Consider the following 13,960-nt stretch of genomic DNA (forward strand, 5'->3'; position numbering starts at 1 on the left):
GAACCGAGTATTTAACCAAGATAAAAGATTTAAAGATTGACGATAATGGTCAAGGCCTGATTATTTCAAGAGATAGGAGTGATGGTGGAGAAACCTTAAAGGAGGAGAAATCTAGGTATAACTCCACGTACAAGAGGTTTGATAAAATCAAAGTAAAAATTATTTATTTGTAATAATATCACTTACTCCAAGAAATTTTATCCCGATAAGAAGAGCAAGAGTGAAAGTTCATGTTGCCTCTGATAAGGATGATTATAATAGTATTAGTGCATTAATTAGTGGTATAAATTTTGGAGACACGAAAGAGTTGGTTCATGAATTTTTAATGCTCTTATCACATGTTTCCAAGTAAAGAATACTTTGATACTTTTGAGTTAAAAGAAGGTGGATTCGTTTGACTTTGTAACAAGGCTTGCAAAGTTCATGGTGTTAAGACAATTAGACTTAAGATGTTTAATATTTGTGAATTCCTTTTATGCAGTGTAGGGTGTGTTCCAAACTCAAGTGAACTTTGTTATCTTTGACCATGTTTGATAATTTAGGCTATTTCACTAGAGTAGAACATGGCATGTTGAGAATTTTGCGCGATGCATTGATAATTACTAAAGGGTCTAAAATGTGTGATTGTATATTTTAGATGGTTTTACTATTATTGGATTAACTAGTCAAGACTTTTATGATAAAAATAAACTATGACGTTTAAGATTATGGCGTGTTAGTTGATAAGTGCCAAAATGTTGTTATTTTGAGTATATAATTGTGGCACTTATCGATTCTATTCATTCCGTTTTTGTAATAAAATCCCCACTTTTGTGTATATATTCACATTATTTAGTTTTCATATGTTTTATATACGGTTTAATAGTTTTTCCTTTGTTTTTATAGGTATTCATACTTATTGGCGCCTCGAGGAATAAAGTGTCGAAGGCACGGCTCCGATTGCACGATTTTGGATCAAATAAGCAAGATTTTGCAGAGAGGTCCGCTTAGCAGCGTCTAAGCGCATTTTCCAGTAGCGAACCATTTTTCCTGGCCGCTAAGCGGAGCCCTGTTTACTGTTCTAGATATTTTTGTAATACGTGTAGTCCGCTCAGAGAGGTTTGGCCGCTAAGCGGCTGTAGCAGAAATTGTGTTTATATTTCTTCATTTGTAACATTTCTAGGGTATGGTTTTGGAGAGTTTTTGGTTCCAACTCCATCATTTTCATTCTTAGATCAAGATTAGCTTAGAAAACAACACCGGGTCATGCACTTGGAAGATCGGAGATGGATTTCTCATCAACCGGAGCTGACAACCTGCGAGATGTTTGGTTTATCTCTTCTATTCTCTGTGTATTTCTTTTGTGTTGGGTTTGTTTGTATAGTTACTCGAATCTTATGTATATTTACCGATTATAATGTTATATTTAACTTGCTTTACAAATCTGTGTTGATGTTATCCTGGATTTTTGCTCTATACTGGGGATTTGGGTTGCTTTAGAGATAAACTTCTTGAATCCTTATCTAGGATGATTATCTGTTGGTTCTGAACTCTAGAGATAGATTTAGAGCTAGCATTCACTGTGGGTATCTGTACTTAATGCTTTCGTGTTTGAGCGGCGCGCGAGAGATCGCCGACGCGAGAACACGGATGTTCTCGTGACTTTGCGTTAGAGATAACCTTAGTTGTGAGATGATCTCTGAGTGCTCCAGAGATGGACGCTTATGTGGGAGATACGTGATGACATAGATGAGTATCGTAGGTTGAGTATAATGGGCTGGTAAGTGTATGTTTGTGAAGAGTGAATATATGTACATTCCTGATAAGTTATTTCTCTTCTAAGAATGTGTTTATTCTTTTCCTGTTTATATCTTTGTTTACTTTTTTCTCATTCAAACCCAAGATCGAAACCGTAGAAACTATTGAATGGCATCTCTCCATCTCTGTGGACGATAATTCACGGATCAATATTTCCAAATCTTTTTTGTTGCTTGCCCTATACTGCATTCAACAAAATGGCGCCGTTGCCGGGGATGGTTGTTGAATTGCATCGCAACAGTTTTCGTGGTTTTGAGCTTTGTATATAACGTATATATTGTATAGTTTCACGTGTATATATTTACTTGTACATGTTTACTTGTTTATGTTCACCATATAGTTACTTGTATATGTTTGCATACAAGTATACTTTTTTGGTGAATGTTGGTGAAACACGTTGAGATCGGACCAGTTCGTTATTCAAAATCTTCACTTTTCAACTTGTGAATCCAACATTCACCAATTTTCTCTTTTTGTATGTTAATAATTGTATTTGTTCCATACTTGTACATATGTGTTTGTTTGTGTATATAGTTGTATACTTTCATTTTTATGTTCGTTTAGTTGTTGTATATATTTGTACCCGTAACGTTTGTTGAGTGCTTTGGTTAGGACACTTTATTTAGGCTTGTGCGGTGAGACGTCACCGTGACATGACGGAAGGAAGTTACTTTCCAAACACGGAAACAATAAAGGTGTCGAGCTAACAACGTAAAACAAGCGCTTGTTGGGAGGCACCACAACGGTTGTAAATATTGTTTATATTTCTGTTTATGAGGTATTTAGGTGAAGTGGCGAGCGATTGGAACAGCTGGTGCAATTCTGATTTTTCTGAGTTCTGATGTGCCCGCTAAGCGAGCATATCCCTTGGGTTTAGGCAAGTTTTTGTTTCGATTAGCTTTAGGACATATCCCTTGTTTGTTAACCAAGCCACATTACAACCTTGAAAAGCCCTTGTGATTCTTGCTTTTATATCTTCAATGTGATTTTTGGATGAATGCATAATTTAATCTTTTGTTTGCAAGATTGTTGGATGAGTGTTAAAAGTCCTTCACCTTTGCGTGTTCTTCATCCATTGATGAAATTTTACTAGGCGTGATTCATGAGATAGCTTGTATTGTTTTAGAATGTTTTGCATGATTTTTGTACTTAGGATTAGTTTCATTTACATGTTGTCGTTGTAGGATAGTGGTAAGTATTTACTTTGTTTATACGTTTTTGTATTAAGCCATACATTTGTTTTTGGTTTTCTGAACTTGTTGATTCACAATTCTTCGGTTTATTACTTTTGATTATTTGATTTATTTGACATTGTTTGAGGACAAACAAAGTTTCAAGTTGGGGAGAGTTTGATAAGTGCCAAAATGTTGTTATTTTGAGTATATAATTGTGGCACTTATCGATTCTATTCATTCCGTTTTTGAAATAAAATCCCCACTTTTGTGTATATATTCACATTATTTAGTTTTCATATGTTTTATATAACGTTTAATAGTTTTTCCTTTGTTTTTATAGGTATTTATGCTTATTAGAGCCTCGAGGAATAAAGTGTCGAAGACACGGCTCCGATTGCGCGATTTTGGATCAAATAAGCAAGATTTGTGCAGAGAGGTCCGCTTAGCGGCGTCTAAGCGCGTTTTTCAGTGGCGAACCATTTTTCCTGGCCGCTAAGCGGAGCCTTGTTTACTGTTCTAGATATTTTTGTAATACGTGTAGTCTGCTCAGAGAGGTTTGGCCGCTAAGCGGCTGTAGCAGAAATTGTGTTTATATTTCTTCATTTGTAACATTTCTAGGGTATGGTTTTGGAGAGTTTTTGGTTCCAACTCCATCATTTTCATTCTTAGATCAAGATTAGCTTAGAAAACAACACCGGGTCATGCACTTGGAAGATCGGAGGTGGATTTCTCATCAACCGGAGCTGACAACCCGCGAGATGTTTGGTTTATCTCTTCTATTCTCTGTGTATTTCTTTTGTGTTGGGTTTGTTTGTATAGTTACTCGAATCTTATGTATATTTACCGATTATAATGTTATATTTAACTTGCTTTACAAATCTGTGTTGATGTTATCCTGGATTTTTGCTCTATACTGGAGATTTGGGTTGCTTTAGAGATAAACTTCTTGAATCCTTATCTAGGATGATTATCTGTTGGTTCTGAACTCTAGAGATAGATTTAGAGCTAGCATTCACTGTGGGTATCTGTACTTAATGATTTCGTGTTTGAGCGGCGTGCGAGAGATCGCCGACGCGAGAACACGGATGTTCTCGTGACTTTGCGTTAGAGATAACCTTAGTTGTGAGATGATCTCGTTTGTGCTCCAGAGATGGACGCTTATGTGGGAGATACGTGATGACATAGATGAGTATCGTAGGTTGAGTATAATGGGTTGGTAAGTGTATGTTTGTGAAGAGTGAATATATTTACATTCCTGATAAGTTATTTTTCTTCTAAGAATGTGTTTATTCTTTTCCTGTCTATATCTTTGTTTACTTTTTGCTCATTCAAACCCAAGCTCGAAACCGTAGAAACTATTGAATGACATCTCTCCATCTCTGTGGACGATAATTCCCGGATCAATATTTCCAAATCTTTTTTGTTGCTTGCCCTATACTGGATTCAACATTAGTGAAAAAGATTTGGTTGATCTAGCTAAACAAAATTAGTTAGGAAGTGAGAAATTATACAAGGCATTTAAGGTCAAACGTGGGGCGTTTCACCTCGGAAGTTGTGTCATTTAAAAGGTTTTTTTACCATTTTTTAGGGAGAGGTGAATACGAGAGACATTTCGTTGAAGCATTTTCGAAGCTTTTTTATTTTGCCTCAAATAAATGCCTTTGAGGGCAGACCAATGGTGTTTTGGACAGAGCACCTGGCTTTTTGGGAAAAAGCGGAAGTTGAATTCTTAAGGGTTTTCCACCATTGTTTAAGGGAGATGCGAATATGCAAGGCCTTCCATTTAAGAATTTTTTTTATTTTTTTTATTTTGCTTCAAACACGAGGTGTTTGAGGGCATGCCTAACATTTCAGATGAGGTGCAAGGTATTCTGAGGAAATGCTCGGCGTTTCACCTCATAAATTGTCATTTTTAAAAAATTTCTGTCATTAGAAAGGGATGAATTTTTAGAGAGACATAGAAATAACTTCTTAGAATTCGTTGTTCTAAAAATTTAGTAATCTTAAGAGGTTATCTAAAGGTTATGAAACACTTCCAAACATTTTAAAGTAGAGTTATTCATGTCTCAGGAGTATGAGAAATTGAGTCAGAATTGAATAAATATTAGAAAATGTTGTTACAAACTTGTTAAGTTGATTTATTTAATTTAAATCATTAAATCTCTTGATTAAAGATTATTGATTGATAGTGGATAGGAGAGTTGTTTTCTTTTCCATAATTCAATTGAATTGAATGAACAATTTTTGTATGGTCTTGTACTTTATTTTATTAATTCTTGTTACTGTGGATTTGTTTGTAAGAGTTCAAACAAGTTTTTGGTTTGCTCAATCTCCTAATAATAAAAGGATTTGTCTATATATATATATATATATATATATATATATATATATATATATATATATATATATATATATATATATATATATATATATATATAAAAAGGAGATTGAGTAACTCTCTAAATAATATCATGCATGGTGCGGAACATCCTTCACCGATCCACTATAGTTTAGGCCTATATGAAAATTATTGAAGCTTTGTAACACAAGTTTTAACAAACTTAGTTGAGTAATATTTTTTTCTGAGTTAAGTAATTAATGTGAGCGACGTGGCAAATCTGAGTCAACAAGACAATCCAGAAATTTTCACTCTTACAAGTCACCCTATACCAAACAGATGGACTTGTATAAAACAAAGCCTTGTGAGAGAGGCTAAAAAAAGGAGGCATATACTTGCTTGAAATGCAAGAGGACTACCTAAATGTCACAACAAGAAACCTTCTCAACGTGTGCCTTTTACCACTAAGTTATATGCTAAAATGATGGTGAAAAACATGGAAATGTATCTTCAAATATAAGACAATAGGAAAGGTAAAATTGATGCTTCTATTTTGTGGTGAACAAAAGTATGAGATAGACAGCTTATTGGTGGAATGACTTCTTCTTCTACAAGCTTGAAAAGTGCACTGTACCAGCAACAAATTTTAATTCATAATAAATACCTCAGTTCCATTTTCACATACATTTTGTAATATAATAATGTGTCACAAAATATGAAAGTGACATTTACAAAATCTTAACCCTTGTCTAAGCAAAGTCTAGAGATTGTTCTCCTCTTTATCTCTCTCACCTCTCTTGTTATTTACCTTCACATTACTTCATGTGCATGAGCCACAATACTTCATCAAATGGGGTGGCTTCAATCCCTCTTCTCTCCGGTCAAAAAGCTATGGTTCAGGTTGAATTCAACTCAAAAGAAGAGTAAGTTTAATAACACTCTCCGTAGTTACATTCTCTCATGCATGTACTTGGGAATTGTGTCCTCTATTTTACAATGTTTTTGCACTTTGCATAAAGCTTCTTCTAGTCTTGAACAATCAAATCAACCAAGAATACCACAGTTTCTTTTCTTTTCTTTCTGCACTGAATTTCTTCCTTTCTTTCCACCCACTAACACTAATTTTTCAGGAAGAGGGCTTTACATTCTATATGAAGATGTCAAATCTTGCCCCTACGAAGACGTGCATGTCCTCTGGTCAATACTAGTGGAATCACATTCATCTTCTTTACAATCCCAAAAATAAAGGCCATGTGCACTATGCAGGATTGATAAGAAGCTCATAATGTACATAAATATATTTACAATGTCCATAGTACTAGTACCATAGTTTTTTCTTTTTCTTTTCCTTTTAACTTCTGTAGCATCAACACATAATGACTAAAATTTTGTTTTTAAAGCGACAGCAATAACTTATAAGCTCGTATTCATGCTTTTGATTTCTGCATATATTTTCAGCCATGTCTAAAACCTGTATACATCATCAAGGTAGGGTAATCACAGAAGCATTTCTTGAGTTGTTTTTCTTGGTATGGTTTTTTTGCTTGTTAAGCTGTCTATTATAAGCTGTTTAAAAGGTGGTTTCTTACATGGATTTTCCTTGTTGATGTTGACTTGTGAAAGCTCGAGCTATAGCCTAGTCAATCACAAGTTGTTAGGTTATAGAAATTTGATAAATTAGGCCTTTCATTTCAAATCACATAGCAAGACGCAAGTTTCATAGAAAAAGTCTTTTTGTGCCACCAGACAATAATGTAGCAGTGACACTGACAACATGCATACCTTAGCAAAATCACTAGAAATCTAAACAACTTACTTTGCACTTGATTGAGTAGAAATCACTTTAAAAAACTAGAATAATCTAAAGAAAATAGACATTCATAAATCACATAACTTGAGATTTGAACTATTTTATAACTAGTAATTTGTAACTGTCTCAGATGAGATTTGAACTTTGTTCTTTTGGAAATGTCAAATTCTTATCATTGAGCTAACATCTCATATACAATGAAAAATATGAAGCAAAAATGATTCTTAGCTAGAGTGTTAAAGGTATCTCGGCACTTCTTTACCACCCGGTTTTATTGCTAATTTGAACCTCTGTAATCTAATGAAAGTATGAAGCCCCCCTTCATAACACTCCTGTAAAATAAAAAGTGAGAGCATTAATTTCATAATACACCTGCAGTCCTGCAAAAGAAAAATGTGAACTCTATTACAGCCTTTAGAGGTAACACTAGCAATATTTTGAAATTGAAGATTTCATACAAATCATGAACACATGAAATGTCTTACAGCATTATAGAGCCAACGAAGAGGGAGATTCTGAGACATTTTGTATCCAATCCCTAAAATAGTTTTGACAATCTTCCTCCGCCTGAGAGATAGCAGCAAGAGGGGTGACAGTAATCTAAACAAAGAGCAAAACTACGTTAGCTACAATCTGTGTATTCACTTCCAATATTTTTTATTGATATATACTCACATATCCTTCCTGCAAACGTTTGTGATCAGTATCATCATTATCATGTTGAGCACCTCTTACCTACACAAATAAAATAGAATACTACATCATACTCAAGAAAAAGTCTAAGCAGTGTAACATTGGTTAAAAGTTAAAACAAGAAGAATTCGTCAAAAGACATTGGAAATAATCTTATTTAAATGAATATAGAGATTTTCAAAGAAGAGAAATGATCATACTTCTCTTGCAAATAAAAGACTTTCAGGTGATATAGATGACGCGTTAAAATCTGAATGCGCTGCTATGTCTGTAGAGGTCATATCAGATGACATTTTTCGTCCTTCCGTCTCAGAGGCAATTTGCTTCCATCCCATTTTGATTATACTTTTACCCTGCTTAGTCAACTTGTACCCCTTTTTGAAAGACACGGAAAAACAACAAATTAATTGTAAGTCTCTGCATCATAACAAGGCTATCAGGCTATTTCATGTTAGTTATATATTTTTTAAGTTAAACATTAAAAAAAAGGTAACCATACCTTATGATTAGCCACATTGCTTGGAATATCTATATTCAAAAAGCACTTTTGAGGGTATCTTTGGTTCTTTATATCAGCCATTAAAGCACTTATGATAGGTATGCATGCTTGCGCGGCAAGGGTGAAGTCATGTAGGTTACTTGTTGCTTTAGCCCTGGATTTACATATAGCGGCTCCAAATGGTCAAATTGGATAGTAATTAGCAGTTTCAGTATTAGACGATGGATGAATGGTATGATAATGTTTATTACCAAAAAATTAATAAAAGCTCTTTAAAAGTTCAATTCAAAACAAATATTCAAGATATTCTGGCAGTATAGCCACAAAAGTATTGCAAAGATACCAGTCATATGAAATGGAGATAGAAGGTATATCATAGAAGAATGCCTCTCGAGCTCCAGCAACTGTGCCCGAGTAAACACTGCACGAAAGGAAACCTAATCAGTACAGTTATGAACGCAAAACTGTTGCGTTTTAAAATCCTGTATCCTCCTATCCTTTCTATTGACAAACATTTTCTTTTAAGATGCAAAGGAATAATTTGTAGTCTGAAATATGAAAAGTATTAAGATGGTTAAAGATGTGGAAAAAAGACATTACTCACATGTGATAACCGCAGTTGTTACCCATGTTTATGCCACTTAATACCTGTAAATATGCATGACACATGTGTTAGTAAAAAAAGATATTATATGTGAGGAATTTTTCAGAAAAAAGAAAGCCTCAACAAAATAATGTACGTAAGAAACCAGAAGTAGCACAAATAGAGGACAAAACATCATCGAAGGTTTACAAAGACTACCTAAATAATTAAAATAGCCGCCATTCTGCGATAAAGAAAAATAACCAAGAACCAAATAGAGCAAGGAAAATAAATTAAAAGTCCATACAACAATGTAATTACTTGGAATGCAAAACTAAAAACCCCGACAGCAGGGGTAGAGGAGAAGTACCATACCAGATCAGCTACTGTAGGAAAAAGTGCTTTGGAAATTCCCAGAGAAGTGCAATCAGCTGGAGTCCCTGTAAAGAATTTGCACAAGAACATTCTGTAAGAATGTAGAGTATGTACTACAAATGTATTTGAAAGTAACTTAAAAAGCAATTAAGAAGAAGAGTTACGAAATTTTTAACACCAGCTATTGGAAATGATAGGTTCTAAGATTTACACACAATGATAAAACAAATGAAATAGGAATGGTAACATTCTCTCTTCCTATTTTTCCTAACATAATACACCCTCCATATCTTGGGTACACCATGTGGAAAACTAGACACGGCATCACCGCCAATGTTTGCATATCTAGTTCTATCATTACACCCCCCTTGAGACACAGACTTGTCCTCAAGTCTAAGTGTAGGGAACTGAGTATGCATAACAAACTCCTCCTTCCAAGTAGCATCCTCAATGGCCCTGCCTTTCAAATGAATGAGCCAATGCTTGACATCAGACCCTCCCTTAGTGATGGTGTGAGCAGCAGCAGTGCAGAATCACACTCAAGGCTCTAAGGCATCTCAATTTTGATCCTGTAATTTCCGTCAGCCTTTTTAAGTAATGAGACATGGAACACGGGGAGAATTCGTGTTGTGGGAGGCAGTTGAAAGTAATGCGCAACTGCGCCTACTCTCTCCACTATCACACGAGTTGGGGGGCTGTCTTCCATAAACCAAGTCAAATTAAGTGGAGACTGTGGATGCCTGGTATATAGTATTGCACCAATATTCACCTCTGGGAAGCCACAGTACCCAGCCAGGTTTGTGGCTGGTCAGTTATGCAGCAGTGCAAAAACATCTCTAAGCAACGGTCTATGACCTTTGTCTGTCCATCCGTCTGTGGGTGGTACACAGTGCTCATTTTTAAAGAGTACCCTCCAATTTGAAAAGTTCACACCAGATATTACTGCCGAAAATGGGGTCACGATCACTCACAATAGAGGACTGGATTCCATGGAGTCGCACGATCTCCGTAGCAAACACTTCTGCAAGCAAACGGGTATTAAAAAGACACTTGAGTGGAATAAAATGACTGTACAGCCTGTCAACTATCACAAAAATCACTTCAAATTCTTTTGACTTGGGCAGCCTGGTGATAAAATCCATCCATCAGTCCTCCCGAATCTGTTCTGGCACGGGCTGGGGATGCAGTATACCCCCGATACTCTTTCAAGAGGACATGAATCCATGGAGAACTAGCAGACTCCACAAGTAGTCCGTTATACCTGAGTACACCGGTCACATAAGAAAAACCAGAGGGCTGCTTTGCCCTCCTCCAATGCAGTAATAATTCCTACAGCACGGCATCTTTGTGAACCTTCTCAATCACCTTTACGCCTTTATTTTCTAACTCAGGTTTGTAGACTGTCAAATTGGTATCCCAGCAGCTTTGCTGCCCAGTTTTATTGATTCATGGTTATAATCCACTGCAATAATAGTTGTTTAATATTCTTTTGATTGGAGCAAACCGTAAATTTTCTCCCTAATAGATAGGGGCGCCAATGAGGAATGACAAGAGCAACTGCCATGGGCTCTTTCTCATATGCTGATTTGTTCAAGTTTCCCTCTCCCAACACCTTGCCGAAAAAAGTGATAGGACTTCCTGCCTGGATTAAAATTGATCCCAGCCTGTTCCAGGAGGCACCATTCTCTATAATGAATTCTTTATGAAAATCAGGGAGCGCCAAAACTGGGGTTGATGTAACCTTCTGTTTCAACAAATTAAATGCTTGCTCTTCACAATCTCTCCACATGAAATTGTCTCGTTTGGTCAAATCAGTTAAAGGCCTAACCATCATCCTATAATCCTTAATGAACTTACAATAATATCCGGTGAGACCCAAAAAAAACCCGGACTCCTTTAACACTCGTAGGAGTAGGCCATTGTAAGACACTCGCTACTTTGGCAGGATCCATTGCTACCCTTTCTTCCTCAACACTAATTGTAGAAAAAGTGAATTTCTTTTTATTTGCCACCAGACCTTGCTTTGCTGCAAAATATCTAACACCATATGGCTACATGCTTGAGGTGATCCTCCCAATTTGGGCTAAACACTATTATATCAACAAAGAACACCAACACATACCTCCTTAAGAGGGCCCTTAAAATGATGTCCATCAAAGAGTGAAAGGTGGAGGGCGCATTCGTCAAACAGAATGGAATCACGAGGAATCCGTAATGTCCCTCATGAATACGGAATGCAGCCTTATGCACATCCTTATTCTTCACCCTCACTTGATGGTACCTCGATTTGAGGTCTAACTTATAAAAGTATTGTGCCCCGTGCAATTCATCTAAGAGTTCATCAATTACCAGAATAGGGAATTTATCTGGAACGATTACCTTATTCAGAGTAAGGTAGTCCACACACATCCGCCACGTTCCATATTTTTTCTTCCCAATATCATGAGATTTGAAAGACACTTTAGCTAGTACGAATTACCCCTGATTGTAACAACTCTCTCGCTTGTTTTTCTATTTCATTCTTGACTTCTTGTGGTGATGAAGGTACCTAAATGAACATTGATTAGGCCTTTTTCCTTCCTTCAGGTGAATAGCATGCTCATGTTCTCTCCTAAGGTAACCCATGCAGCTCGGTGAACACCCTAGGATACTCATGAATCTGTTGAGTGAAAGATCTAGGTCATGCGACTATTCTTGTGCTTTTGCCGACATAAACAGCCCCTTACACCCCAACTTGGGTCTCTCTAACATACTTTGCAGTGCCAATTGATTTTGGTGCTCACTGCCTTCACCCGTTGTTCCCCCAATTTAGAGTTAAATGAGAAATGCAACACCTTATGTGCCCAATCAACCGACATGCCTCCAATGGAAGCCATCCAAGATATTCCCATCACAAAATCAATACCATCAAGATCAAACAACCACACATCACTGGTAGACAGTCATATTTCCTATGTCCAGACCCAGCTTCCTCAAAACCTTTGTGCCATCACCTTAAACTCATCTCCCAATTTGACTGAGAGGAGTTGTTTCTTCTGATGGCCACCCCATAAACCTAACTAATTTGTTTGGTATGAAGTTGTGCATAGGACCACTGTCCACCAACAATGGTACTACCTGCACTTGCCCCCCCCCCCCCCCCCCCCCCCCCCCAATTTGATTGTACGCACGTTTCTAATCCTTGTCAGGACCATGTCATCAATATGAGCCAAGCTCATCATGTTGATCTCGATTACCTCCCTGGCTGCCTCCTCTTTCTCTCTACATTTATGACTTGCGCCTCTCCTTCAATGAGCTCCTCATCCTCTGTCACCATCACTCGAAATTGACAATCAGGAAACAGGTAGCACAGGTGCTAGGTGCCACCACCATACTTAAAACATAGGTTCTTCTGCCCCTGTTCTGCAATCTCTTGAGACAAGATATGACAAATTTTGCGATCTCAAGGGACAGACAGTCGCAGATATGTCTGATCTTCAAATTGTGGGATTGACCCATTTCCTCCTCTATCTTGACTCTCCTTGAATCCTTGGACCACGATCCAGTCACTGCTCCAAGTTCGGTTCGATTGATTAGCCCTGGATTCTAATTCGGATTAGGAAAATAAGACTAGCCCAACCCGGATCCCTTAGGCCCATGATCGTGTGACTCATTCCATTAACACCTTATCTTTTGCAGTTCAGCCTCTACTGCACATGGGTAATTGAAATAACCCATACATTGTGCTTCTGGTAAACAATCCATCTATACAACCAACCGTTTAAATTCCTTGATGAAATCCTAAACACTTCCTTCTTGTCGTGACACCCACTGCTCAACTTTCAAGATAACACCCTCTCACTGTGGGTGCACAGCCATCATCACCAACGTTCTCATCTCTAGTTCTATCAGGAAACAAAATTGAAGGAAAAGGAGGTACAACAACAATATCAACCGAAAAATCTATAAAGCAGAAAATAAACATGGACATTGTGGTTGAGCACGTGCAAACAGTAACAAAGTAACAAAGTGGGGTAGTGTGCACATTCCAATTTCCGAAGCATAGAAAAACATACCAGAAACTGCATAGGCCGTGGTTCCATCAATGTGAACTTTCTTAGCAGCTATAGGATGAATCCAAGTAATACAGTGACTAACTGCTGATTTCTCACTGAAAATCATCCAATTTCGAAATGGTTATTACGTATAACACAATAAAATCAAGAGCATGAAAATGTATTGTTACGTACGAATCAGGAGCGCAAACTTGAATATCGTAAAGATTGGTGGCGACGAGAGCGGTAACCAAAGCTCTGAGGCCAGGTGCGTCGATTCCATCATCGTTTGTGATCATGATGGTGCCTCTGTTACCTTCTTCCATATTGTTAAGCTCGGAGAATCAAAGATTGAGGGTTTGTTGTAGGATGCCAAATGAAACTACTTTGTTGGATATTTTTAAACGGAGTTGGATGTGAGGGAGAAAATGGAACATGAGTATTGTTGGGGACGTGGGCATTACTTGATTTTGACATCATTATGTAACATTCTATTATTTTGTCCGCTAGTATTTAAATGTTAATTAAGAAGCACAGAAGCAAAACACAATAAGAGAGCTTGGAAGCATCTCAATGAATTAATCCTTATGAAATGGTACATTATGTTCTTTATGTATTTGATTGCTTCAAATGGAAGTCAATCACAAGACTACTTA

The 13,960-nt window shown here is 36.9% G+C and overlaps 1 protein-coding gene and 1 long non-coding RNA gene across 3 annotated transcripts; one reads left to right on the top strand and one right to left on the bottom strand.

The window, feature by feature from the left end:
• Window positions 1–6,093: 6,093 nt before the first annotated feature.
• Window positions 6,094–6,709, top strand: LOC131640519 (uncharacterized). Its single transcript, XR_009295270.1, has 2 exons — window positions 6,094–6,233; window positions 6,441–6,709. It is a non-coding gene; the product is annotated as an uncharacterized LOC131640519 (long non-coding RNA).
• A 495-nt stretch (window positions 6,710–7,204) lies between these two features.
• Window positions 7,205–13,768, bottom strand: LOC131640511 (uncharacterized). Of its 2 annotated transcripts, none has more exons than XM_058910910.1 (10): window positions 13,500–13,768; window positions 13,326–13,420; window positions 9,271–9,335; window positions 8,917–8,960; window positions 8,656–8,733; window positions 8,313–8,466; window positions 8,014–8,187; window positions 7,796–7,855; window positions 7,606–7,720; window positions 7,205–7,452 (listed from the first exon to the last, which is right to left on the bottom strand). In XM_058910910.1, the coding sequence occupies exons 1-9, from the start codon at window positions 13,628–13,630 to the stop codon at window positions 7,610–7,612; spliced, it is 912 nt and encodes a 303-aa protein (XP_058766893.1). In that variant the 5' UTR covers window positions 13,631–13,768; the 3' UTR covers window positions 7,205–7,452; window positions 7,606–7,609. The 2 variants fall into 2 exon arrangements, with proteins under 2 accessions (XP_058766893.1, XP_058766892.1); XM_058910909.1 differs by having other exon boundaries at window positions 7,205–7,500.
• Between the last annotated feature and the right edge of the window lie 192 nt (window positions 13,769–13,960).

Source organism: Vicia villosa, unplaced genomic scaffold, assembly GCF_029867415.1.
Source record: "Vicia villosa cultivar HV-30 ecotype Madison, WI unplaced genomic scaffold, Vvil1.0 ctg.003183F_1_1, whole genome shotgun sequence".
NCBI classification, from domain to species: Eukaryota; Viridiplantae; Streptophyta; class Magnoliopsida; order Fabales; family Fabaceae; genus Vicia; species Vicia villosa.

Bases quoted from the DNA above. Each gene is read 5' to 3' on its own strand.
- LOC131640511 (XM_058910910.1), bottom strand. From the start codon at position 13,630: ATGGAAGAAGGTAACAGAGGCACCATCATGATCACAAACGATGATGGA. The intron at 13,421-13,499 runs GTACGTAACAAT...GATGATTTTCAG, and splicing joins CAAGTTTGCGCTCCTGATTC to TGAGAAATCAGCAGTTAGTC. The intron at 8,734-8,916 runs GTGAGTAATGTC...CCTTTCGTGCAG, and splicing joins AACAACTGCGGTTATCACAT to TGTTTACTCGGGCACAGTTG.